Source organism: Pleuronectes platessa, chromosome 11 (genome assembly GCF_947347685.1).
Source record: "Pleuronectes platessa chromosome 11, fPlePla1.1, whole genome shotgun sequence".
In the NCBI taxonomy this organism is placed as follows: Eukaryota; Metazoa; Chordata; class Actinopteri; order Pleuronectiformes; family Pleuronectidae; genus Pleuronectes; species Pleuronectes platessa.
Genome location: NC_070636.1, coordinates 3,813,869 through 3,841,357, shown reverse-complemented (window position 1 = coordinate 3,841,357; position 27,489 = coordinate 3,813,869). Strand labels below are relative to the sequence as shown.

General features: G+C 45.1%; 1 protein-coding gene and 1 long non-coding RNA gene across 2 annotated transcripts; one reads left to right on the top strand and one right to left on the bottom strand.

Moving 5' to 3' along the window:
* Nucleotides 1-1,326: 1,326 nt before the first annotated feature.
* Nucleotides 1,327-20,937, bottom strand: paplna (papilin a, proteoglycan-like sulfated glycoprotein). The gene is made up of 27 exons (XM_053435312.1): nucleotides 20,693-20,937; nucleotides 18,430-18,492; nucleotides 17,517-17,620; nucleotides 15,430-15,490; nucleotides 15,129-15,231; nucleotides 14,882-15,012; nucleotides 14,489-14,612; nucleotides 14,140-14,220; nucleotides 13,867-14,039; nucleotides 13,485-13,608; nucleotides 13,269-13,395; nucleotides 11,397-11,601; nucleotides 11,136-11,312; nucleotides 10,840-10,990; nucleotides 10,534-10,614; nucleotides 9,458-9,653; nucleotides 8,917-9,001; nucleotides 8,706-8,832; nucleotides 7,633-8,167; nucleotides 5,662-5,820; nucleotides 5,119-5,246; nucleotides 4,668-4,722; nucleotides 4,346-4,492; nucleotides 3,900-4,027; nucleotides 3,550-3,658; nucleotides 2,375-2,550; nucleotides 1,327-2,051 (listed from the first exon to the last, which is right to left on the bottom strand). The coding sequence occupies exons 2-27, from the start codon at nucleotides 18,484-18,486 to the stop codon at nucleotides 1,891-1,893; spliced, it is 3,705 nt and encodes a 1,234-aa protein (XP_053291287.1). The 5' UTR covers nucleotides 18,487-18,492; nucleotides 20,693-20,937; the 3' UTR covers nucleotides 1,327-1,890.
* On the top strand, nucleotides 2,891-5,397 carry LOC128451466 (uncharacterized). Its single transcript, XR_008340108.1, has 3 exons — nucleotides 2,891-3,653; nucleotides 3,850-4,021; nucleotides 4,313-5,397. It is a non-coding gene; the product is annotated as an uncharacterized LOC128451466 (long non-coding RNA).
* Nucleotides 20,938-27,489: the final 6,552 nt, after the last annotated feature.

The following is a 27,489-nucleotide window of genomic DNA, read 5'->3' as shown; positions in this document are numbered from 1 at the left end:
CTGAGGTATTTTTAGCAGCACACAAACAAGCCTGTTTTCTGAGAATCACCCGTTTTCTCACCCACACACGTTGAAACATCTCAGCTCAGGAAAACATCATAAGCTGGTACATCAAGTTTTTTCTAATGAGCAAACTGAGAATATACTCTTTAAACCATTTACTTTGGGGTGATGAGCCTTTGGGTCGAGTACGAAACAGGGAAATAGTTTGGAAGACAAGCAGCAAAGTGTCGGGTCAGAACCAAAGCTGCAGCTGCTGCAGGAGGAAATAAACGAAGCTGTTATTATCTTTTGTTAAATCATTTGACCTTAAGGGTTTGTGTTAATCATATCTACTTTTTGGACTTTGCACAATCATAAGAAAGTGTAGTACAGTTTTCTTCATGAATAAACCGTGTGAGGAAAAGTAAAAAGTGAAGAGTGTGAGTCAACCACACAACAACAGGAAACCGGGGATAGAAACTGAGCAGAGGAGTGTAGAGCGACAGCAGAAGAGAGGATGTGGTCACAGAGCAGCCTGCACCTCGTTCTCTGTGCTGAGAAATGACGGAGCTGCAGCATCTCACTTCACCACAACCTCCGTCCCCTGAGCGTGCACCTGCATCTCTGCACCAACCCGCACCCACACTGCACATCTCTGAGCCAACAGCTGGAAAACCTCCACTTCTGTGTCAACTGAAGCTACACAACCAACCAGCACGTGTTGTATTGAACACAACAGCTGATAAAATGTTGCTGCAGTCACAGAGATCAAGACAAAGAGAATTATACATTCTTTATATGAGAGTCACAAGTGTTAAAATTGTATTTTCATGTGATACTGCTTTGAATGTGACAACAGATGTTAATTTGAAACCAGTATATAAACTTAAAGCTTCCGTCTCATCAAACTGCACATTTATTTATTGTTGTTGCACCAGTAAAGTCTCCAGTGGGACTCCAACCGTTGACGTCCTACTTTCTCCATTTGCTTCCTTGCAAAACATGTTTGTGTTCTCGGCAGTCACGCAAACAGGAAACAGAAAAGTGTGTCTGATGATTACATCTCGTCTTCTGCACATAATCATTTGAGAAACAAAATGTACATAATGGAAAGTCTGTGAAAGTTTTGAAAGAAGAGTTGTTGAGTTGCTGACGTTATCACTTATAAACCGATTTTACTTTAATTAACAATCAGCTCTAAAAAACAGTTTTTAATGTCTGAAATGCAGAAACAGATGTTTTATTAGGTTTAAATTGGAACAACATCTTCACAATGGAAGCTTCCAACGAGAAAGAAAAAGTTTGACCCACAATTGACAGTTTAAAGCAGCTGAATGCAGAGTTTTTTTTATCAAAATATTGTTTTATTATCAAATAATTACATACAAATAAACAGTGTGAGCTCCTGGTACATCACAGAATCAGCGAAAAAAAGCAAATTCATGCATCGATTTCTTAAAAATAAACATGGTGGCTAACACTACAGCCAGGATGGAGAAGTTTCAGGATCCGTTAAATCCTGCCTCATCTGTACGATTCTCTTAAAAACAGAGAGCATGAATCATGAAGTCCGTCCAGTTGAGCAATAACTTAATGTTAAACACGGTTTTAAAGAAAAAGTCTGAGTTTTGATTGGTCACATTCAACAGACGTTACAGCATCATTCGCTCCCTACATGTAAAAGCTCCCTGAACAAAGCTGTAGAAATCCTCCTCCACAGGTGTAGCTACGCCTACAGTAATCAGTCCCTTTTGTATCGTTGAAGCACGACTCTGCACAGCCTGCTCGGATGTGTTTAAGTCCTTTGGGCAAATGCGGCAGTTCAGAGTTGAAAGTTCAGGTTTTTAAAGATCCGGTCCCCGGGAGCACGAACCTGCCTGGGCCACGGTTTTCCAACGCTCGGCGGTTTTATCCCAGCCGGCCGAACCTGTCGTGGTTCTGTGAATGCCTGGTGCAGCTGGCGCAGCAGAAACTGGAGTAGTACGAGTTGGAGCAGAGTCGGGCGTAGACGATCAGCTCGCAGTTGGCGAGCTCGGGCTGGTCCACGCAGTCTGGAGGAACATCCACACCTGCAACAGCAGCAACGACACACAGTCACGTTCAGCTTCTTCTGGGCCTCATGCAAATAAGAGCTATTCCAAAATAAGAATCTATAAGATCTATACAGATTATTACCCGAGGAGGTTATGTTTCCACCTCTGTCCTTTGGTCTGTTTGTTTGTTTGTTTGTTTGGTATCCTATTATAAATCAGTTTATTTGTGATTTACTCTTTCGCCTTAGACTCTCTGAAACTCTTTTCTTACTCCAGCAAAGTGAATCAATTTAAAATAATGATTCTCTCCTGTGTATGTGTATGTGAACGTTGGGATCATGACAACATGAGGACATCACCTTTATGCGTGTCTTTGATGACCCTCACTTCAGCCGTGGCGCTCACAGAGTAGATGCCCGTGTAGGCGTTGCAGGTGTACGTGCCCTCGTCCGACGACTTCACCTTGTTCAGGATCAAGCTGCCGTCGGATGACATCAGGATGTTTCGACCGTCTGGACGCACCGGGACGCCATTTCTGACAAAAGAAGAAGAAGGCCAGTTCAGGCCCTTTAGCTTCATGTCGCTTTCTCAATGGCAGAAATCTGTTTTAATTCTCTGGAGAATCAAACCTGAGCTTTTTCTCTAATCAGATTCCAAATATTCGGGTCTAATTTGACCAGAATTTACAAAAGTCGAGTTACAGCTACCTCAGCTGAAGAAAATAAAAATCATCCCCTCAGAAAACATGTTAGGTTTTCATTAAGAGCATCTCCTTAGATGACTGTACAACCTTTTAATAAAAGCATCTTATGTTGGAAACTGGAATCAGTTATACAATTTGTGATGATGTTCCTAAAAAAAAGGTATAAAACACTTATATATAACCTTTCAAATAGAATAATAATCATATAAACCATTTAGTTATTTGGTTTGTGTCACTAACAGATGTTGGATATCATCGGTGGGATGTAACCAAGCACAATTACTTTGTTATTGTACATTTTTCATGTATCTGTACTAGAGTATATTTATTTTCTGGTACTTTTCTCTTTTACTCCACCGCATATATCAGCAAATATCTGAACTTTGTGCTTCACTATGTTTTTTAACAATGTATTGAGTTACAGCTGAAATTGATTTGGAAACAGGTCGCTGTAGAGACTCGATCATTAATTAATATGTGAATGAAAAGTGTTTCCAGTGGCATCATCTCCAGCTCTCTTTACTTTCTGGATATGACAGAGTCTGCACTGTTTTATCAAACATAATATACAGTTATACATGAAGTAGACCATTGCATAAGGGAGTAGGCTACACTCTGGAAGTACTCTTACTTTTAATACTTAAAATTATATTGTAAAGCACTTACTTTTACCTAAGTATAAAAGGGAATGTAGTACGATTACTTTGACATCTTTTTATTTGTACTTCATTAAAATGATCGGGTACTTCCTCTTCCACTGTTTGATATCTTATCTCCTTTGTGTCTTTGGTGTAATAAGGAAACTGCCGCAGCCACATAGTGTTGCTGTACCTGGACCAGCCGATGTTGATGTTGTCTCCTGACACCACACAGGGGAGCAGAGCTCTGCTGCCTTCAGACACCTGGATGTTGTTTGGGGCCGTGGTGATCTTCAGGTCCGCTGGATGACCAGGGAACAGATGAAATACACATTTATAATTTTTTACTTTATTTACACTCATATCAGTTATTATTCTGGATGTTGTAGAAATAAGTGTATGTGCTTTGCTGCCGCCTGCTGGTAGCTGTGGGAAACTACACCACCAGTAGTTCAGAAGCTCAGAATGTCATTCTCTGCTTCTAATAAAAAAGATAAAGTAGTGAAGTGCATGGCAGTGACTGGATGATGGAGGTCAACACACCTTGGACTCTGAGTTGCAGTTGTCTCTGCTCCAGCTGCTGCAGACTGGAGGCGGTGCACGTGTAGACCCCGGAGTCATCAGACTTCAGGCCGCCGACGATCAGCGTGCCATCGGACTTCTGGGTAAACCTACAACACAGCAGTCAGTCAGAGCCCCCGTCCACGTGCACATCTGGACCTTAACATGCCTTATATTTAGATGAATCATTCCGTTGTTAAACACTGAAAATGTTGAGTAATGGTGTCGCTAGATGAAAAGTCAGAGAAACACCCAAATCCTCCAGATTCATCCTCTGGGGACGAATAACATCTGAACTGAGATTCAGGTGTTGAAATGCACAGTAGTTTGAATCTTTATCTTTAACTGAGGCTCAACCAGGGTTCTTTACTCTCTTTTCTCTGGACTCTTATCAGGCTTGTATTGAGACCGAAGCTGCGTGTGATCACCTGGAGTCAGTGAGGGTCCGTCCATCTTTTGTCCACTGAACGCTGACAGACTGCAGAGCTGACGGAGGGACGATGGTGCAGGGCAGCCGGACAGTTTGTCCCGCTCGCGTTTCCAGCAAAGAGGAACTCGAACGGTCAATACTGAACCTGAGGGAGAAGGTCAGGGGAGTCGATATCATTTATAGAGCCGCAAATTATTAGAAGAATTGAGATTTACTGACATTTTCCACATCTACAGGTGCTTATGTAACTGTAAATTGCAATAGGTTTGATATTGGGAACATTTATTAAAGCTTTTATTGACAGTCTAGATTTGACTCACCGAGGGAACGGCCCGTCCCTGGGGAGGGAGGTGGGAATCAGCAGAGACGATCCCTCTAAGTGAAACACATATATACGATGAGCGCTCCCGTCATAATTCACTTACATAATCTCAAATCAACACATTCACAAAGACTCAGCATGCTTTGACTTCAGCTGTGACATCAGGGCTTCTCCCCCAGTCTTCAGGATTTACGTGTGACCAACTAATTGGGGTTAAAGTCGGTCAAATTAGGGTTTGGACCAATTCTGGCCCCAATTATCTGACTGTACGTGGAGTGATCGAGTCTTTATATATACAATCTGCAATTTTGCATATCCTTCATGTAACACATCTATGGTTGTTTCAAAAGTGGTAAGTGGGAAAGTAGTGAATAAAATGGTTTTTTTATCACAATCTTTAATTTGCTGTTCTATGTTTTTATGAAATCGGTGTAAATGTACGACCTCACCTGAGACGGAGAGGTAAATGTAGCGGTGATCTCTCTCACGCTCCCGAGTGGCCAAGCACAAAAACCAACCAGAGTCCGAATTGGTGAGAGGACCAACCAATAGGGAGCCATTGGGCTGCTGGTGATGCCTGAGGAAAAAAACAAAGATCACCACCCAGTGGAGCCAGAGCCCATTCTTTTACCAGATTCACACGAGGTCATCGTGACTTGTGACCTTTCACCATTGATCAGTTCATCTTTGGATCCAAGTGACAACTGGTCAGAATGTGAAGAAATGTCCCGGAGACAAACCTGAGATATGTTAAGAGACCACAGTGACCTTTGACCCCCAAAATCGAATCAATTCAATTCGGGAGCCTAAGTGAACATTTGGACCAAATCTGGGGAAAATCCCTCAAAATGTTCTGGAGCGATGTTCCCAGGAGTGAGACAGAAACCCTGGTCATTGGCTGTTACTTCATTAAAACAGGTTAAATGAAATGTCCATGAAGTCACAGACTGTGTGTGTGTGTGTGTGTGTGTATGTGTGTGTGTGTTTCTGACCTGTGAGTGGACAGAGGGACGCCCTCTCGTCTCCACTCCACGATGACGGTGGAGGACGGCGGAGGACGGACTCTGCAGGGCAGCACGGCCGTCTGGCCGACCAGAGCTTCCACTGTGGAGGGGTCCGACTTATCGATGGTCACTTCACCCAGCGTCAAACTGAGGAACGAGAGGTGATACAGGAGGGAGGTAGGGAGGAAGGAAGGGGGGAAGGAATGATAAAAGGAGATATGGAAGGAAGAAGGGAATGAGTGACGGAGGGAAGGTAGAAAGGAAGGAAGAGAGGAAGGGAGGAAGGAAGGCATAAGTAAGAAAGGAAAGAAGGAAGATGCAATGAAAAAGGTAAGGACGAAATGAATAAAGGAAGGACAGAAGGAATGGATGAAGGAGGGAGGGAGGGAATGTAGGAAACAGAGGATGAAGGATGAAAAGAAAGAAGAGTCACTTTATGCTCCTGTTGGTTCTTTGATAAGTCGTCACCACAGCAGACATAAAGAACGGCCTCAACCCGGCAGCAGAAGAAAAGAACGAGAGCAGAAGACACAACAAACTGAACATGCAACGAGAAAACACAGACACACAATGTTGACCCTCGAGACCACAAAGATACACAACATGAACTAATGTTAAAAACTAGGAGGTGATGTTGACACACACCAGAAGACGAAGGACAGTTTTCTTGACACCAGATAAAACCCAGAGTAAGAAGTGGACAAGCAACATCTCCCAGCGACAACTCCAACACAACACAACTACACAACGTGTGAGGTGGACACGACAGAGTTTAGTGACGACACACAGACGAGGACGTGAGGCATCACAACGGAACCTTTATTAGTTTGATCTGAAGACATGGAGGTGGAAACACAAAGCTGACACGCTGAGGAAGAGGGAACAGATCAGCAACAAGAGGGAAACCGATACCGACTCCACACAGAACAGGAAAAGTCCCAGAAACCAACAGAGAGGAGTCCGCGTAGCTTCACCGTGAGGTTCTCAACTTCTCCTGACGTGGTGTCCAGGTTAAAACAACAGAAACGAGGTGTAGCTACTGAAGCAGGCGTGAGGGTGAGAGTCTCTGGAGCTGCAGCGAGTGTTCTACGAAGCAAAGCTTTCTACATGAAGCGCGTGATGCACAAACTAAAGCACAGCACATAGCAAATACTCTGCTGGACAGATCATAACAAAATGTGAACAGTCGTCTTTAAAGAGTAACTCAACATCAGGCAGGAAAACCGGGGATGCTGAACTCTGCTGTGTTGGATCTGTGAGTCCTGCACCGGGTCAGGGCTCCAGGACCCGACAGGTTAAATATATTCGTTTTTTAATTCACAGGTACGGGTTAGAAATTAAATAAAAGCAACTCAAGTTTGTCTTTCTGGAGAAATTAAAATGATGCTTGTAGAAACAGGAGCTTTTCCCCAGAACACAACTCAACCACCAGGTCGGGTCTGGAGCTTTGTGAGTGCAGGACTCTGCTGGAGACCACAGTGACCTCACAGCAGTGACTGACCCTGAGGTACACCTCTACATCACTGCAGCCAGGTGAGGAGTTAAACCACCAGAGCTCAGTGAAAACAAGGTGCTGAGTTACTCTTTAAATCAGATCATTTAGTCTCAAAAACCTGGATAAAGAAGATTGAGTCTCTTACGATAACAGATGATACATTTTACTGAGGACGTCTAAAAATGTGATTGTGAACAAGAACCCTTCATGGTCTGACTTTTGTTGGACGGTTTAAAAGTGTTTGTGGATCATTCTAACATCAACTTCATCATCATAATATGTTACGGAGGTGAGTGAATGTCTTTGGATGACGTTTCTCCTTCAGCTCGCTCTCTGGCCCCACAGAACCGTGGTGGGGCAGAGGGGCTCCTTCACGAGGGCAGGAGGGGAGCTAAAGGACCAGTGGCGTCAGGGCTGGAGCAGGTAGAGGGTCTGCCGTGCTCCCTGGCTCTCCGGGGTCTTACCTCGCTGCTGGGCCGCTGTGCTGTGCAGCGGTGACGGGCGACGGCCGGCGGACCCGCAGGTAGCTTCTACCTCTGTGGGCGTTTGTGGCGGCGCTTGTGGCCTGCCTGCCGGTGCCGGTGCCCAAACCTCCCTGGACTGTGAAAATCCTCCCCATGCTGCGTGACTGCCCGTCTGTGGACCCTCCAGAGGTGGACCCGCCTGCTCTGGATCCTCCTCCAGATGAAGAGCCTGCTCCAGATGAGGAGCCTGCTCCAGATGAGGAGCCTGCTCCAGATGTGGGCCTCCCAGGGGTGGATTCTCCCCTCTGTGTTGGCTCTCCAGCGGGAGCCAGCACCTCGGGGCCCTGCTGGCTCGCTGCCGGGGCCTGACACGCCCTGTGGCACTCGGCCCGGGTCATGAAGTTGTTGCTGTTGCCGTGGCAGCTGCCGTACCAGAAGTGTGCACACTTGGAGGTGATGACGTCGAAGTGGTAGCGTGGGGTCCAGCTGCTGCAGGAGCCGGCGGCACGAGGCAGGGAGCAGATGGAGCGCTCGACTGCAACAGAGAGGGAGAGCAGGCTCCAGATTAAAGTTAGTTTGATATTCTACTGTTACTGCTGACCTCAGTACTTAGTTTGATTCCATCTCATGTAACTCATGTTTTGAAATAACAATAAATCTTCTTGAATCTTGAATCTATTAATCACTTTATCTCAAGGAGGGTTTGACTTGTGTAACAGCAACGTGGGGTTAATGAAGAGACACTAAACTTAAAATTTTTATTTTACCTACAATATTTTAGTTAGTAAAATAAAAGTTTTAGTAATAGTTCATTAGTTTTACAAGTTTGTTTCTACAAAGTATTGGAGGTACGACCGACATGTAAACTATGTATAAACTAAAATATAGAAATATAAACCATACTAAAAGCACCATTGGAGGAACCTTTGTTTTCAGGCGAATCCCCGTCCCCTCTCTCTTCCTTTATCCTCCCTTCATCTTTCTAAAATTCCCCCAAATCCCAGTAACATAATATTTGATTCATTCATTTAAACAAAAAAACAGATGTTGTGTTTGACTGTACATCTCCTTACTGTGGTTGGGTGGGTTCGGGCAGCCCTCCCCGTTGGGTCCCCCTGCAGGTGAGGTTCGGTCATAGCAGCACCCGAAGGTGGTGGTGCGACACTGCACCGCGTTCTCAGTGGGGAGGGAAGGAGCAGTCTGAGGGAAACACATCATCACTCAATCTTATTCTCATTCAGATCAAACAAGTATCTCCTTTTATCAAACTGTGAATTTACTCACAGTGGGTGCAAGGGCCACGAACTCCACGCAGCCCTCCTTGTTGGGGCCCTGAGCGGCCGTCACGCCATCTTGGCAGCAGCCGTAACTGTCACACAGGAGAAGAGGAGAACAAGTTCAAAAATAAATAAAACAGTTTGTACTGAAGTTACTGACGAAAAATAACAACTGTGACATTTCTCAGCAAACCTCGAGTCCAACGTGGTGTTTTAGTGGTGAATGCTGTGGTCGTGCATAATGGAAAACGATCTCTGGTTAGTGGTCACACAGAAAAAGACCCTTTCATTGGTAGATCCCACTATGCAGTCGTTAGGAAGACCCCCTCATTACGCTGCTGGTTGACACTGAACCAGAGGAGCCGGCATATTTCTGCCCCCGTGTGAGATTTTTCATGGAATGGCAGCTTTACATAATCAGAGGCGGGACGTGTGACAGCGTTGGCGTCCGTCCCGCTGCTGTGGTTGTGTCCCACTTACACAGACGTGGGTTCAGCTCTGTGGCTGAAGCCGTGAACGCAGGACAACAAGTAAAAGAAGTCAAGTACCTGGTGTGGACGCAGGACGGCTGGACAGGAGTGGGAGCTGCGGCCTGTGGGCAGCCCAGACCCTGAGGGCCTCCGGCTGAGGTGCGTCCATCCGGGCAGCAGCCGTAACGCGACTGGCTGCAGTGGAGGGCAGGGGCGGAGCTGTGAGGGTCCTGGACCGCGTTCGTCTGGGTCGGGTCCGTCTCCGGCCTGCGGACTGAGGATTCACACGTTGTACATCCTCATGTGTTTTTGACTAGACAGGAAGAAGAACTTCACACGTACATCAGCTTTTCACAATACAGTCTGGAGCCATTGTGCTGGAGGCCACACAGCGACCAGGCCGAAACACAAAGGGAACTGAACAGGAACACGCCGAAACCAATAACACGTCAACGACCTATTAGTGTTTGGAGAGATGGAGCAGAGAGCGATGGAGAATCCACTGGGACGACGAGGACAAGCATCCAGAGGACACAATCGCACAGGAAGTGGACGCACGCAAGACGTCAAACTCGCAAATTCCTGAAGACTGGGACAGCACTGGGTTCTGAAAAATGCCAGAACATGCCAGAGACACCACAGCCAGCACTTGCACACTTCAGTGCCTCGGAACTATTTTAATCAGGCCGACAATGGCCGATGACCCCTGAAAACATGTCAATGAGGCCTGGATAATTAGTGCTGGGACAGGGGCTGGATGGGGACGGGGCGGGGGCATGGAGGAGGAGGACGAGGGGTTCAGGGGGAACTGGAGGGGAGAAAGGATCAGGGCGCTGTCACACCTACATTTCATTTTCCTTCAGTCCAAACCGTGATGAGAAGAAAGCTTTACTTTTTTGGGAAAACTTATCGGATCGCATTTGCAGAAATAACTTTGGCCACTAGGAGTCTCTCAATCAAAACAGTAACAAAAGACCTAACACATGACGCAGCGTGGGATCATGGGAGTTGTTGTCTTCACCGTAATCCTCTGGGTTCCCATCGGTTCCCCTGAGCGTTTTACACATTACAGGACGAGCGATAGTCACCAGTTCATCACAGGATCTAAATCTGATCTCAACTCCACCAGTCACCAGAACAACACAGACACTGACCTGCTGCGTGATCCGGAGTGTACGGCTGGAAGACAGTCTGCGTGTTGTCGTGTCCTCGTGGGTCCTGGACGCTGGGGACAACTACAAGAAAAGGACGAGAACAAAGACGTGTTCAGTTTAACATGTGGATGAATTATCTGGATACAGTGATGTGTTCCTCTTTGGACTCTTTATATGAATTTCTTCAAGGAGATTCTGGACGGGAAATGTCCTCAACATCTTTCCTAGCGATGCAGCGGGTGGAGTTAAGTGAAGGTGAAGTTTGAACTGTTGCAGAGTGATGAGGCAGGTGATGCACAGACTGACCCTGAGGACTGTAGCAGGGCTGCCTGTTGCAGCGCTCCACTGTGGTGGGCTTGGGGTGGGCGTTACACCGGCCCACTGGGTACAGGTTCCTCTCGCGGTCCGAGCAGATCACCTTGCGTTCTCGAGAGCCGGAGCCACAGCTCTTTGAACACTGGAGGGGAGGGGGGGGTGAATGGAGAAACTAGTGAGAACTCGTAGCAGAATGGGTGTGACGGGAAAACAGACTCCACGAGAAGTGATGACCTGATGTTTCACATTCAGCAGCACAGCAACTTGTTTGTGCTCATCCAACTCACCAGGCCCCAATCGCCAACGTGCCAGCTGATCTGTTTCAGGCAGGCGGCCATCTCACAGGGCTGGACGGCGAGTGGGCGGAGCAACGTGCTGCAGGAAGTCTCCTCCAGCCTCATCCCACCTGACCCCAGGCAGGTCACCTCTCTGGTCTGCTCCCCCGACCCGCAGGTCACAGAGCACTACACAACAACACGGGTGTTACCTCACATGTGACACATTATCTTGTCGGGGCTGCATCATGAAAAACAAAGCGGTCCACTCACCACACTCCAGCTGGTCACGTGATACTCGGCACACTTGTGCATGTTGCAGGTCTGCAGAGACGGAGGTGCCTCGGTGTAGGCGGCGCAAACGGCATCCTCCACCACGCGGGACCCTGAGGCATCATGGGAGTTGCACTGAACACTGCGAACCTGGGAGCCTCCACCACAGGTGACGGAGCAGGTGTTCCACTCCCCGGTTTTCCAGCTGGGAAACCCGACAGGAGGGAGGAGGGACACAAGTCAGGGGGGTGTACTGGTGCAGATTCAGGAGGTGGTGGGAAGGGTTTCATTCCAAAATCAGAAAATATGTCCAGCTTCCTCTAAGATCTGAACTGGTTTCTTGACTCCTGTTTTCTGACCGGTGAATATTTCAATGCAAAACATGAGAATTTTATTCTAAAATGTTTTTAGGAATCTCCATGAGGTGAAACACTTTTTTATCAAAACCTCACTCAGTGTCACATGGGAAGTTTTTGACTTGAAAACTAAAATGTAATTATACATCAGACGATTATTTTTTTTTATCGGTAAATGAATCATCTCATTTTAACATGAGTGGAAACTCTTATCACTATTCACCAGAGCCCAAAGTGCCGACCAGAAATAGTTGAAATAGTTTTGTCCAATCAACAATCAAAAACTCAAAGATATTCATATTTCAAACGCACATTTGAGAAGCTGGAACGAGTTCAAAATGAATACAATTGTATTTGTGTTAGTCCAAAACAAACATTATCACAGTAAATAATAGGTAAAGACTGTACAAAACTAGAGAGACACACAACAGATCCCACAACAATCAAGCACTCAAAAAAACGTGGAGGAGTATGTGCTACTAATTGCTAGAAGCAGCACTTACTAGAAAGCACCCCCCCCCACCTCCCCCCCAAAAAAACAAGCTCTAGAATCTCTGCTTCTAATTTAGCTCACACATGCAACTCAAATATGTGCACACGCTCTGTTTCTGGTCTTTCCTGCAGCATTTCTCTAAATTGAGCGACAACGAGGACTCGCTTTAGCTTCAACCGGGTTTTATTAAGGTCTCAGGTTTCTGAGCGGCAGCAGCATCAAAGTAAATGAGCAGGAAATACCAGAGTGTCTGAGTGAAGCAGCGGCTATTTACCACCACATCACTGCTGCTGCTGCTGTGTCACAGTCATATGCACACAATCCCTGACACCCTGCACGGTGACCTTTGACCTACAAACCCCTCACTGCACATCAGCTACACTAACAGACAGGGACAGAGTTTTTACAGTGCAGCTACCAGGCAGCAGCCCAGCTCAGAGATCAGGTTCAGGGGCCACACGCTGGGAGGCTGCAGAGGGAAGGAGGCCCCTTAGTGGAAATCTGGTTTCAAATCACTGTTCGGTCTCTGAGGAGGAAGAGACGTTCAAATCAAATGTGTCCAGGATCAATGACGTCCATGAAAAGATCTCTGAGCTCGACAGTTGCCCCTCGCCTTCGTTCTTCTTCTATGAGGAACAGGCTCAATGCTAAACACAGAGTCAAACACATCTGAAGGGGGAGAGTTTGTGAGAAAGACATTTAATTTACTTTTATGAGGCCTCTAGCTGAAGGATATTTTATTTTCCAGCTGTTTATCCGAAGGACGGAATGGATTTCAACTAGATAACTATGTGAAGACTGAGATCTCCCCCTGTGTTTGCAGTCACCTACAACTATCACTACGACCACAGACCCTGAGTTACCTGAGTACATGGGCTCTGGGTCTTTGTGAGGCTCTCCACAACTGTGGTGGATAGAGGTACGCCATCCTTTCAGACAGTCACAACACACACACACACAAGTCAAGAACTGCTCGGACAGTTACATGCCAACAATCTGCACATTTCATCAGGGGACATTCACCTGTGGACCTCGGGGCAGGGGTGTGGGTTGCAGGTGCGGTTGGTCTGAGGCCTCGGCAGCGACGCACAGAGGTAATCGGGGTAGGACTCGTTGTCGATGGTGCAGAAGACCAAGCGAGACTGGTAGCCTAGTGATGAGAAAGGGGGGAGTTGATTCGTCTCCCGAGAAGCAGGATTGTGAAGCTTCAGTCGAGAGAAATGTACGAGGGAATCGAACCTGATCCGCACTCTCTGCTGCAGGCGGACCACGAGCCAAAGCTCCAGTAGTAGCCCTCTCTGGAGCGTCCGTTGGGAAGGTAGAACTCGTACTCCACGCCGGCGTTCGGCTCCTGGCTGATCAGCTGAGGGAGGAGGGTTGTACACAAAGACCAATCAGGAATGACCATGGGTTCAGATTCACGATCCTCGGAGGACGAACCCTCCCCCTGATCTCAAATGCAACCTTATAAACAAACATGTCTAAAAAGCTTATAGAAAGATGCTGTGGATATTCTTGGACCCTGAGGTTGAATCCTAACACACTTTACGAGATTTGACAAAGATAAGAAACTATAAACAAATACCAGACCAAATCTCACATCCTCTGTGTGTGATCTCACCTCAACCACCAGGGGCTCGGTGGTGGGGCCGCGGCCGATGATGGTCTCAGGGACGTTGTCGCCCTCCGCTCCTCGCTGGTAGTACAGCATGGTGCCGGCGATGGGTGTAGCCCTGGAGAACTCGATCACCCAGTGGCCGTTGAGGTAGTACTCACCGCGCAGGTTCTTGATCGCTGACCACGAAGGAAAGATTAAACATTAAAACACTGTCTGAGGAAGGAAGACTGTTTGTTTCTCTGTGGATCCGCTTTGTAGAAAGTAAAAGACTTTTACCGAGGTAGTTGCGTGAAGCCGTCGTCTCCCTGATGCTGATGGTGGTCGCTCCGACGGGGATGATGAACATCTGGTTGTAGCCTGAGGTGTAAATGAAACACAACTCTTCACAGATAGAAACGACTAAGGGCTAAAAACTCAAAAATACACTACATAACTACAGTGACAAAAAAGTAAAATAATAATATATTGATAATAAAACTGTGAAAGGAGATTGTCAGACCTAATGACCATAATATCTACATTATTTTGAGCATATATACACAAAATACACCAAGATGGCGAGATGACTGACGCACAAAGAGAAGGAAGTAGTTGTGTGTGTCTGTGTTCATGTTGTGCGTCCTACCGTTGGGCAGGTCTCGCACGGTGAAGCTGTTCTTGACCTGTCGGCAGGACTGCCCGCTGCCCCCACACTGCAGACAGGGGTCCTCCTGCTGAGCAGACTCCAGGATGTTGTCACAGCCCAGACGCTGAAGAAGAAAATTATATATTTATATGTCATGAGGAAAAAGCATGATAACAACATTAGTTTAGAATAATAATCACATCTCAACCATGGGAAGTTCATTTTAAACCTCGAACTTGAATCTTAGAACCTGCTTAGAGTTTAAAGTTTTGTCTCTAACAAAAATAAAATGTTAGTGGCTGTTCAGTGTTTCGGTGAAATCCTGTTGCTGCATTCTTCATATGTGAGACTGAAACTGATTTAATGACTGACAGCTGATCCTGCACGGCCCACCTTACAGACGCCGTCCACACAGACGTCCCTCCGTCCCGGGTGGCAGGGCGTCCCGTCCACCACAGAGCTGCGGTGACGGTAGAAAAAGTTTTCTCCTCTGGGCATGCAGTTCAGCTCACAGGGGTTCTCAGCTGTCAGAGAGAGAATTCAACATCTGTTCATTTATGAGGAACATTGACATTATTTGTGTATCATGCCCAGTGTTCCCACAGCACCCCAGCCCATCCACTCCACTGGGGTTTCTGACCTCCATAATAGGGGAGCCACTTGTAGAGTTTCCCCTGGAAGTTCGTCCCATCGAACTGGGAGCACTGCTCCTCCCGGAAATCCTTTGATCCCTCTGGACAGTCCTGAGGGGAAGAGTGGGAGGAGGTCAAAGGTCAATGAAATACTTCAGCTTGAAGTAAATACACCTGGTTTGTTCAATTAGAGAAGATGTTTACAGATGATACTTAAAACTTCGCTGATTCTAAAATGATGACAAGTTTTATACTGAGACACGTTGAAGAAAATCTGCTTTGAGTTGTGTTGGAGTTGTGTTTGCTCACCTGGATGTTGCAGGAGCGGTACGACTTGTCTGGTCCCACACAGTTGTGTCCTCCATCAGTCCTGCGTGTGGAAAATGAAGCGTGAATATGAGACATGATTGCATGAAATTCTTACAACAGGGGTTTGAATAAGTTTCACACAGAGGCTGAAAAGAGGTATTATTGTTATTGTGTGTTCATGTGAATGCCAACCTCTCCTGTATATGTTTGTTTATGTTTACATGTATGATTTTAAGCACACGTGTATAATATTCCTCCTCTAAACTTCACACCTCCACGTTGTGACGCAGGATTCATGTAAAAGGTTAAATTATCGAGCTGGAGCTGAGATTATGTAAATATAATAACTAACTTCACGGGCTCTGTAAAAACCATCTGGAGTATTTTCTGACTACCGTTGCATTTAAACTTTCTGGGTCATCACTGTAACACAGTGGCAGTTAATGAGTAGGTGAGGTGGCAGAGCACATGTTGCAAATACAAACTGTCTGGGAGTTCAGAAATAACCCGTCTCAGCTCTGACATTAAGTGGCATTCCTCTTTAATCTGAGCCTATAAAGAAACTGACTTCTCAGCACAGCAGGAGCCCGAACAGCAACACCGCTGAACCCAAACATCTGCGGACACGCTCGGCTCTGAGCCGTGAGACAGCAGCTTGTTTTGCCACCTTCCCTTCCAGCCGGGCTGATAACTCATGATTAAGTCCTCCCCAGAAGTCCCTGCCCTTCAGCCTGGAAAACAAACCTCCTGTCAACGCGCCAGATCCGAAACTAAAACGTGTCCCGACAGTCGTTCGCAAAATAAAACATTTGGAGCATCTCTATTTCCACACACATCAGGAAGGTGGAGAAATGGGCAGATCTCTGTGTGAGTGATTGTAACCCTCAGCAGATGATATGACAAACTCTTGAAAGCTTGATGTGAGTCACTTGGATCAGGGTCAGGTAATCTTATGCTTAGGTGAATATCTGGGGGAAATGGGAGTTCCTGTAAAGCAAACAATGATTCAACCCGTCAATCCTAATGGAGGTGTAATCAGGGGCAGACGAGGGGCGAGGAGGCAGGACGTCCCGAAAATGATTCATCATTGGAGGAGAAGAGGGGGAACAGACAGGGTAACAGACGTCTGACTCACTGACAAGCTGCAGGAACATGTTGACAACCTGCAGCATCAGACACAGCCTCTGTTCTGGTTCCCTCACAACAAGGTTTCACATGTGTCAAAGGGAAAAAACTACATTTTGCCTTCACGTAAACGCGTCCAAATATCAAACAAGGTGAATCAGAAAAGTGTTTGGACTCGTCAGAGAAGCTTCTTCATCGACATGTTCTATCTGGCGCTCGTCTGTCGACCTACTTAAAGTCAAAACTCAGCTTTTATATCATATTCCAAGTTGTTGTTGAGGCAAAGCTACACTTCAGTCATAGTCTAGAAGTGTTTCCCAACCTTTGTGGCGTCTGTTTTCCTTTTAACTCAGAAGTTTCATTCCAGAGCTCAACTATAGCAGCAGAACTTCAGATTTACATTGAGACCTTTGAGAGAGGCCTGAACTATTAATCAGAAATTACTGGACTATACTGAACTATGCATTTCAATTAGCTATGATAAAAAAAACCTTTCTTATTTGATTCAGATGTGTGAGAATCATGTCAGACCAAACTCAAGATGGACAGAAACCATCTTATTTAAAATAATTAAAAACGCAACAAAGTAAAACCATGAAGTGTTGATTTAAAATAAAAAGGGAGGCAGATAAACAAAGGTTCCCCATCTCATCTGATCCCTGCAGCCGCCAGCAGGCAACACCCGGGGAAGCAGAGCCCTTTAAAGAGCCGCTCCCTCCACGTCCATGTGACTTCAAGGCATTCTTTCACAATCAAGATACCGTCTGTGCACCTGAACCTCACAATTAGCTTTATTCAGACAGGAAAAGAGGGTGTGTGTGTGTGTGTGTGTGTGTGTGTGTGTGTGTGTGTGTGTGTGTGTGTGAAGCCTCACAACGAGTGTGTGTTAGAAGTGTGTGTTTATACACGTGTGCAGACATGTTGGTGTGTATATGCAGATGAAGTCAGATAAAAAACTTCACCTGAGTGTGATACAGTGTCTGGTTCTCATGGTCACTCCGCTGCCGCAGCTGCGACTGCATTCTCCATAGGGCGCCCACGTGTCCCAGCGATCCACACTGGGCACCTGAGTACACAACAGCAGGTGAGACACACAAAAACTAAGCTGAGCTGTGAAGTTGTTTTCTTTGCTTCAAAGATCAAGAATGAAGTCAGAACAGAAACAAGACTGGAAGCTACACAACGAAATATGAATGGATCTGGAAGTGATTTATTATGTTATGACCTCGACCAAGGAGGTTGGGTTTTGTGGTTTCAACTCAAATTTGGCCTCAAGTTAAAGTTTTTGATTCACATTAAACAAATTTCCATTTTTAATATGAAAACTTTCACTGTTTTTATTCTTCTACAGTCTAGAAAACAACATCAACACTTGGTGTCGGTTATAAATGACATATTTCTAGATTTGTTCATTTGAATTATTGGTGTCAGGAGAATTTCACTTGTGTGAAACATCACAAAGAAATTTAGTTAATGTCCTTTTTTCAGACAAGTGAGTCTTCTGCATTATTCCTGTAACTGTAATCATTCCATAAACATGATAGTTTTCCATTTCATGGGCTTTACACCCGGCCTAAAGCTAATTTATGATAATTGATAATTCTGTCAATTCTTTGCTCGGTTAATTACCATTAACGTGGATTTCTAAAACATCATAAATAACGATTATGTAAGGATAGTTTTCACTGGATGAATCGATAATTTGAATAATCGATGGATCTCTACTCTATACCTGAAATACTGTGAAAACTGCAGGGATTTGAAAGAGAGAAAGGAAAGTGTTAATTCCATTTATTTTTTAAAAGATCCTATAAAAAGATTGACAGCTTTCATTAAGGTGTATTAGAGTGTGTTGATTGTGTTTGGGGAGTTTACCATGAGAGCTGGAGCCAGGAGCAGCTGGAGGATCACCAGAGGCAGCAGCATCTTCATTGTTCCCTGGGAGAGAAACACCCGGAGGATCCAGAGTTAGTCACTGTGACTAATGGAGGTTATTACACATTGAGCAACTTTTTCGGAAGCGAGCCAGGGCAACGAGAGGGGAGACAATAAAGGAAGTGAGGCACAGGCCAACATGAACAAAGAAGATCTACGAGGGCAGAAAGAGACGGCAGGAGGTCGGAACAAAACAAAAGCAAATAAATAACAAAAGGAATCTGCTGTGGATTTGGCCGAGGGGCTGTAAACATCTGCATTTCCTCAAACATTTCCAAGTACATGAATCAATGTGTAGTGATGGTTTATCGTAGATCTTTGAGCATCAAGCTGAACGTGACTGATGCAGCAGCTTGTTTCTGTGGTTTTGGTTTGAAGCCACCGACCACAGCTGATGATCTGCAGCTGGATCTGTCGCTCTGGTTCCAGGGAAGTCTGATGAAAACCTTGAACGTGGAAGACGTCTGCGGCTGCACTGATGACTTCGACCACAACACGGCGCTGGTTTCAGGTTCACCAGGTTTCACCAAAGAACTTATGTAGCTTCTAAAGAATATTCTTAATGCACAGAGCAGCAGGTAATCGAATATTCAGGCAGTTGTGATCATTTACATTTTCTCAGTTGAGGTTTGAGCAAAATATGTCGTGAAATGATCCTGTTTAATCTGAGTTTACTGATCTTTAACGATCCATGTGTCCAAATCGCACCAGTTCAGACTCTGCACTTCCTTTATCCCTTAACGATACACGTGCCAAGTGTGAATCTGAAGAGAAGAACTGTTCTAAAAATTATAAATCTATTAATTGATATTAAGTGTTTCCAGCAGCCTTAAATCAATCCAGAACCTGGACATTGTTTTCTCTGCTATCTCCTCACCTAATTGCTTAACTGACCTAAAAATGGCTCTTTTGTTGCATGTGGAGTGGCTGTTTGTTTATTTTATTTTTTCAGGGCAAATGGGGGGTTTCCTGCAGGGGTTGGGGTTGGTGGAGGGGTGGAGGGGGGGGTTGTCCGGAGCTGCCAAACTACCTCTGACCCGTCAGCCATGGCCACCGAATGCCCCCACCGCCCGCTGCCGTGAAACAGCGAACAGAGGGCCGGTTATGTCAGAGAGACGACAGGCAGTCAGCATGTCTGATGTGAGGAGCCCCAAAGTGAGCAACCTGCTGGAGTCATCTCCCCTGACTGGGTGGTGCTGCTGGTGCTGCTGGTAATCTGAGACCGTGCAGGAGGACCCCCTGGGGAGCTGCCCCACGGATCATTTTCATTCCCAATCCAACTGCTGACTGCTTTTCCCAATTCACCCTCTGTCTTTGATTGGGTCAGTAAATGATCCATTAACTGACCCAACTATTCTTCAACGGCCTAAATGAGTGGTGACCTAAAACGTCCCAGTGATAAACATTAGGAATCCGTTGTCCTGATCAGATGTGAATCCCTGAAGAGAAAAGTGCTTCCTGCTGATCTCACAGCTGCAGGAGGTCACAGTAAAACATGTTCTTTTAATGCAGAGTCACACTGACACAGTCTTTCCTGTTTGATAAATGACTCCCAGCAATAAACCAGTTCCCAATATCAACAGAAAATCGGATCCATCACTGATCCTCTTCTCAAACCAAACCAAACTCTGGGCCTCGAGCCAATTAACCCCTGATGCTCCACCTCACGAAGCCTTTAGCCTCGGGCTGTGTCGAGACTCCATCCAACCACCTTAACAAATATTCATCAGCAGCCGGGGCAAGCAGCGTCTTGTGCCCCGTGTGTGTGTGTGTGTGTGTGTGTGTGTGTTTGTGTGTGTGTGTGTGTGTGTGTGTGTGCATGTGTGTGTGTGTGAGGCGTGTCTGCACCACGCACCTGGTCAATGTGGGAAATAATCATCAACAACAATAATGAAATGAATTCATAATCATAGCTCGTGTGTTTAAATATATTCAATCATCTCTGCGGTATCATACAAATCCTGTCAGGTGTTGTTTTTGTGTTTTCTGTGGATTACTCATATTTTAAATATTCATATGATACATTGAAAATTAGGTTTAACTCCCTAACGTGTCTTTTTACTGTTGATCTACAACATTAAAAGTCTCTTTCGTTTAAAGTCCCAAAAAGTGAAAATTTCCTTCCACTTTCCGTCTAATAGATGAAAAGTGAGAAACTGTGGAAGCTTTATTCGCCTGTAGGTGAAATCCTAATCCTGCTCACCCTGTTCAGATGCGGGTTCTTCAGAGTCCCTGGTCTCTGGTGGATCGGGTCCTTGCGCTGGAAGCTGCTGGTGTCTCTCCGGAGCTGGGACCTGGAAGACGAAGTGTGTCCTGGTGAATGAGGAGGTTTATCCTGCTGCTGCTCCTCTGTCTCTGTCTCTGTCTCTCTCTGTCCCACAGGAAACCGACCCGGAGAGGAGAAAGTCCTGCTGGTTAAATCTCCTCCGCTGCGTCACACCCGCGCTTTTCAACCAACGCGCACGCGGCCCAATTACAGCCCCTCCTGGCGCACATGGGCAGCTTTTACGCGCACTCTGTAATTTCCCACTGTACAAATAACAGCCTGTTGTTGCGCGTGTTGGTTCGTTGCACGGTCCCCCTGAGGAGCATGTTCCAGATGAGGGTCTTGAAAAGTTGATTCCCACTTTGCAGAAACCAACAGTGTAATACCAGGGTGCGCTCATCCACAGTCACTAATGTGAAGAGTTATTATGTTCAGATGGAAATGTTCCAGAAAGAGAACTGGATGTTCACTGGGAGGTTTGTTGACAGATATTAAATCAGCTTTTTCTTTTCCTGACGTTAAAACCACGGGACAAAGTATAGAAATCACCATATGAACACAATTCATATGGAGGATTGTGTTCATATTTCAGTGATATCTCACAGTTTTTACCTTTATCAACACTTTGCCTTATCTCCTGTTGTTTTTAACTTGCTGTATAAATACATGTGTATCATCTTGACCCGATATTGTATGAGATAAAGGAATATTTCATGTTTTTTATTTGTTAAATGGACAATACAAGAACAAATCAAACTTTCTACAGATTGTTTTAAAACATGAATGTTCACCAGGTGGAACATTGAGGACAAAAAGTTCAGAATCACGGGAACAATTTCTGGCTTTTTAACAGATTTTTAAACATTGTCTGTTTGTACATAATAATTGTACAAAATCTATAATATTGATGTTTAAATTAAAGGGTGGAGGAACCTCTTCAAGGGGCTGAGGCTACCTCAACACAAAAGGTTTGTATTAGTCGATATCAATAGTTATTACAATTCCTTTCATCTGTACTTACTGACCAACGGTTGTGGTTTTAAACTCGTCATTACGAACTCTTGATGAACAGCAAAAACATTTTACAAGTCTGAGGTAAAACATTGAAAAGCAGTTATGAGTTCTGCCTCCGATCCATATTCATTAAATCTTGGTTAAATTGATATCGCTGAAAACTATACTTATGAACACATCCATCAATCATCAATCACACTCTACTGCTGCTGTTTGCTGAGGTGTCTGACGTCAGATGATGATGAAAATGATGCTGATGATACTCGATGCTAGTTGATTATTAATGTTAATCCAAACAACCCTGACAAATCTTCAACTTAGCTAGTGGTCACATAGCAAAGACATTCTCTCTGGTATCAAATGGACGATAAAGGCTAATTGGTTGAGTATGTTGTTTTGCCAAAGGCCTGTTTGTTGAGGTGTCTGACGTCAAATGGTGCTGATGATGATGCTCACTGCTGGTTTTAGCCAAAACAACTGGCTAAAAGAAATCCTCCATCCTTGTGTTTTCCTGTATCTTGAACCTCATCAGTGATCTGCTCCTTCTGCTGTTGGCCGTTAACTCATCCACCATTAATCCAGTCAACGTCACATTGTCCCTGTCATGATGTGTTTCTTGTTAAAGCTTCATAATAGATCGTTAACTTTATCCAAGCATTTTTATCAAGTAACTCATCCACTTCTGCTGTCATTTCAGGATGCAATGACGTTTGACTTTGGACTTTTTCCATGTGTGACCGTGTTGCCTCAAACTTTAACTTCAACTCCAAAAATAATATCTGTAACTTATTCTCCTCACACTCGCCCTGTTGTTGTGTTTCCTTCACTTAGAGCATTAACCGACCAGCAGGGAACACAACACGCCCTCAAGTGGACATGTTAGGCATTTCTTTTACTAGAGCAACATTTGGAGAGACGTATAGTAGTAACCCCACAAATTCGCCTATTTTTATAGTAAATAGTTGATTAATCTTTTATTACAGAAAAAATATATAATTTCCATGAGATCTTTAAAGATTTTCTGAGTTGTCTTTGTGTCACTAATACAAACGCTGCCATCTTGTTCCCCATCCCTGGTCTATCCAGCTACAACCATACAAGCTGCTCTGTTTAACTTTGACACTTCAGGACTTTGAAATAAATTCTAAGGTTTGGTCAGAGGATTGAACCAAGTATAAATTTTGACCTGATGTTGGCACAGGAGGATAAAGGTCAGAGACAAAACTTTGTCAATTCAAAGTCAGTGGGAATCATCCTCTGAGGACTATGAAGATCCGTACAAAATAATACAAGTATGTGAAGTGTATTTTTTTTGGTCCTCATTCCTCTGTTGCCCAAACATTACATTAGAGGTTAAAAACTCATACTTAAACAAACCAAAAAAGTCCCGAAGCCGATGTTTAATTTTCTCTTGTCATAATTCAAAAGACTAATCTTGATTTAAACAAAATGTCCCTGAGAAGAGTTGGACTATTTAATTACTATATCTCGTTGAACATGTTCTGATTGCAGGAAAGCGACGGATAGAAGCGATTATTTTGGGTTTTAAAGAGGAAACCACCGCGGCCGCTTCCAAAGCCACTTTACGGTTCCCGTCTTTTCTAGCCCTCCCCTCTCCTCTGTCCTGTGTTTGGGGGCCTTGAGGTTTTTCAGAACGTGCCAATGACATCTAAAAACAAACACCCAGAGCTGCTGATATTATGTAATTATGGGCTCATGTAAAAATACATCCGGGTGTAATGTGTACTTGTGTTGACTTTGAGTCTGGGACTGATTCGGAGTGTGGAGGCGGCCGCAGCATCGTGATGGGCTCCAGACACTTCACACGCATCATTCAGCAAACAGACAAAACAACGTTAACACGTATGTTTGTCTACAAGTTTAGCTTTAGCCGAATGACTCACATGAGCATAAATATCCAACAGAACACATGTGTACAGGTAACCACGACCTGTCCACTCGGCGTCGTGCCAGTAGACACTAGACAGAATCCCAGTGGACCATCAACCAGGAATGAAGCTTCCACCTCCAGCTCCGGCTTAACCTCTTCATTGAGAACGTACATTTTGCCATCTGGGACATGTGTAGCTCCAAAATAGTATATAATGTACATCTGGAGCAGTAGAATCCGGCTGTGGTTTGAAGCACATGTACAGTTTTGTTTTACCAACGTATGTTTTCTGTACAGTAGACGAGGATCCTATAAAGATACATGTGATGCTGGGAGTAAAAGCGTCTCAGTAAATATACACTGGTGCATGTGAAAGTCCTGAATTCATGTTTCTTATGTAAAAGAACTGAAGTATTTATATCTAAAAGTAAAAGTATTACCAAAGCAGATACGTGACTTGTGAGTGTTTTATTACATATTATATTATTATTGTTGATGAATCCATTTGTAAGCAGGACTGAACATTTTCTTAGTTTCTAACGAAGATGTAAATTATACAGATGGCCCATGTGGTAAATGATGAATATCTCCCAAATGGTACAACACAAATTCACGCCACCTTTGGTTTACATAAGGTTTTGCTATGTTCTGGCCCAGATGTGACAAACTGCCCAGGTGCCGTCATTCCACGGTCCAGATGTGGGATGTGATCCGATCAAATGCTCCAGAACAGCTGCTGAATTGGCCTCCGTCACTTTCCTTTTGACATCAAACTATTGTTTTAAACTGGAGAATATTAAAAGGACCTTGAGGGCCCCAGTACAAAGTGACCTCTCCTCCCATTGAAATGAACCAACTCTCAAATAATGAGGCTTTTGGCAGAAAGTCAGTGACATGGGGTCTCAATCATAGAATTTAAGAGGGCTCTCACAAAATTGTGGTTTCAGTGTGGTTGCAGTTCTCGAGGGGCCCCTGGTGCTACGCCCCTGTTAACAAGGAGAGAGTGAAGTGCACGAGACTGTGATCAGGTAAAGAAACATGGTTCTGCCTTTCATTTTCAAATGTGTGTTTGTCTGTAACCAAATCTGACAGACGTTAAATTCTGGGTTCACGGCCGCACTCCCTGCAGGAGGGAACCATGTGTTGATGGTGACCCAGTTGTCCTTCAAGACAGAGGTGCTGCCCACATAGATTTGAGAAAGCACTCAGTTTCATTAAGCTTTTTTAATTCAGGCTTCAGGGTCAATAAAACCCGGTTAAACCCCCACGTGTAGTTCTAATGATCTCAGCATGTCTCATAAACACCACAGGGATAAATCACAGAAAACACGATGAACACAAAACGTCTTCAGCTCCGTGGATCTTCACTTTCAGACATTTAAACAACAAGATGGGACGACATGGCAGCTCCCACAAAGTGAAGCCAAAGCATGTTTATCGCCCCCTGGTGGCTGGCTGAAGTATAATTAACATCCTCCTATGTCTGCTGTGGAAGCCCATGGACTGAGACCCAGTGTGGTGGGAGGGATCTTGGAGCTTCACATCTCACAAGGTCGACAGCCTGGAGGGTTAATCTGGTATTTTTAGCACCTTGACTCTACAAGGTACCAAAATACGTGACCACCCACTTCTTCTGCTCCGCGAACAACTAAAAGTAGAATCCGGTGGCTGCTATCAAATAAAATCTTTACAGGTTTTGGTGCCTGGCTTCCAGGCATGTTGTTGTTTTAATTATAGAAACCAAATGAGCACAATTTCTTTATGTGAGATCTCCCCCCCCCCCCCCCCCCCTTTTCAGACGAGTCCACACTTTCCACATTTCTCCGGGACTTCCAGGATTCCTGCTCGTTAAGCCGTGGATTTAAAAAGAGCCCTACACCACAGGAGGTTAACATTCACATTACTAAACGTTATGTACACACATGGAGACAAACAAACACCCTTTCTATACGTTACAGAGAACAGCTCGGTTTAGCTTCCATTCCCTCCCAGTCTTTACACGTCTTCAACTTTTATCATCTGCAGAACCAGGTCCCCTCCACCTGCTCCCCTGAGGCCTTCAGAGGTGGCGGCTGAGCTTCTGCGCCTGCCTCTCCTTTGCATTAAAGGCATGTTTCGTGTCCTGTAGCTGGTCGATGATCTCCTTGGCCTCCTTCATCTCTGCGGCGAGCTGGTTGTAATTCTCCACCAGCTCCTGGTTCTCCCTGCGGAGCTCCACCACCAGCTGGCTCAGCTCCTCGCTCTGCTTCCCGCAGTGAAGCTTCAGCTGCTCCATCTCGGAGAGCGTCTCCTCCATGCGCTTCACCAGGCTCTCCAGCTGGTCCTTGGACATCTTCTTTGGCAGTTTGTCTTTCTGTCTGTCCGAGCTGCGTCTCTTTCCTCCTGTGATGTTGAGCGTCTGTGCTTGTTTCCTGTCTGGAGCGATTATTTAAGTCTAATCCTCAATTCCTTACATCTCCCACATGGAGCAGGCTCCCTGCCCAGTAATCCCTTTAGCAGAGCTATCCTGGGAGACCTCCAACGCACACAGGTGTGACACATGACGTCTCCTGCTTAAATCCACACCATACGGAGGGTGACAGTGATTGACAGCTGACCTCAGATCACTCTGTAGTCTCATCAAGTTGTCAACAATAAGCTTAAAGATCTACAGAGAAATCTGACTTCTGATCTAACGTCTCGAATGAAACACAAAGAGAGGATCCTCACTTCTGTCGAGGGGAGTTCTTCAGGATTTGGGGAAAAACTGGTTTGATGTGTTATCTGGAAAAAAGCTGCCAAACAGTTTCAAGAGCAACATAATCTGAGCAGAGCAGGTGTCTGGAGCCGAGGCAGCAGAGGCCGCATGGAATTAGCTCTGAGCTGCAGGACTCCCTTGCCAGGATGAGGCCTTCCTGAGGGCCCCAGTGTGAGGCTAAGCATCCTGGGTAATCTGCCACACTGTTCCACTGTCCCTGCCAGCGAGGACGGCCCTAACAGTCTCCATGGTGAAGCTAATGCATCCAGCGCTCCTGGTCTGGCCTGCCGCCCGTCAGCCAGTTGGCACCGGGGGCCGGCGAGCGCGGGATGCCAGTGGATCAGCATGCAGAGGAATTCTCACATTGTTCCCACCGTCTGCAGAGGAGCTCTGCGTCAATTCCGGGGGGGGGGTTCAGATGAAGCGTGAGAGACGAGAGCGTTTTGTCATTGTGTGAAATTATGAAACAGTGTTGGCCTTGACCTTTGACCTCCCGAGCAGAGGGGGACAACAACAACAGGAAACAGTTTAATAACGTCACTGAGCTTTATCTGCTGTTGTGTGCTTTATATCTAGTTTGCAGAGGAGAAGTTTGAGCACTTACTCAAGTTCAGATATCATATAATTATTGATATCTAAATATGATTTGTTATAACCTGACGTAAAACAGATAGACAACCTAAACATTATGATTCTCAACCAGCCTGAAGAGGCTTAAACGACAATTACATATGAATGAAAGACATGACAGAGAATTCAGGTATTTGGAGAATTATCAAAGTCTCCTATGAGCCAGCAGCTTATCATTCTACGAGTGATTTAATATCAAATCCTTTGATTTAATCCTGCACATGGAGATGGATTTATGAGATATAGAACAAGAAGAAGGAATGGACAAAACTCTAACAAAAGGGAAGTCAAGATATTCTGAGTTTTAAAGATATAAAAAAAAGTGTGCTAGTACTTTGAGTAAGTATGATGTAGTATAGATGTATGTTTTTGTATTTTTTGATCATTTCCATTGTGTAATTCATAAATTGCTGATCGCTCTGAGCAGATGATTGTAGATTAATCACCTCTGTAATCATGGCT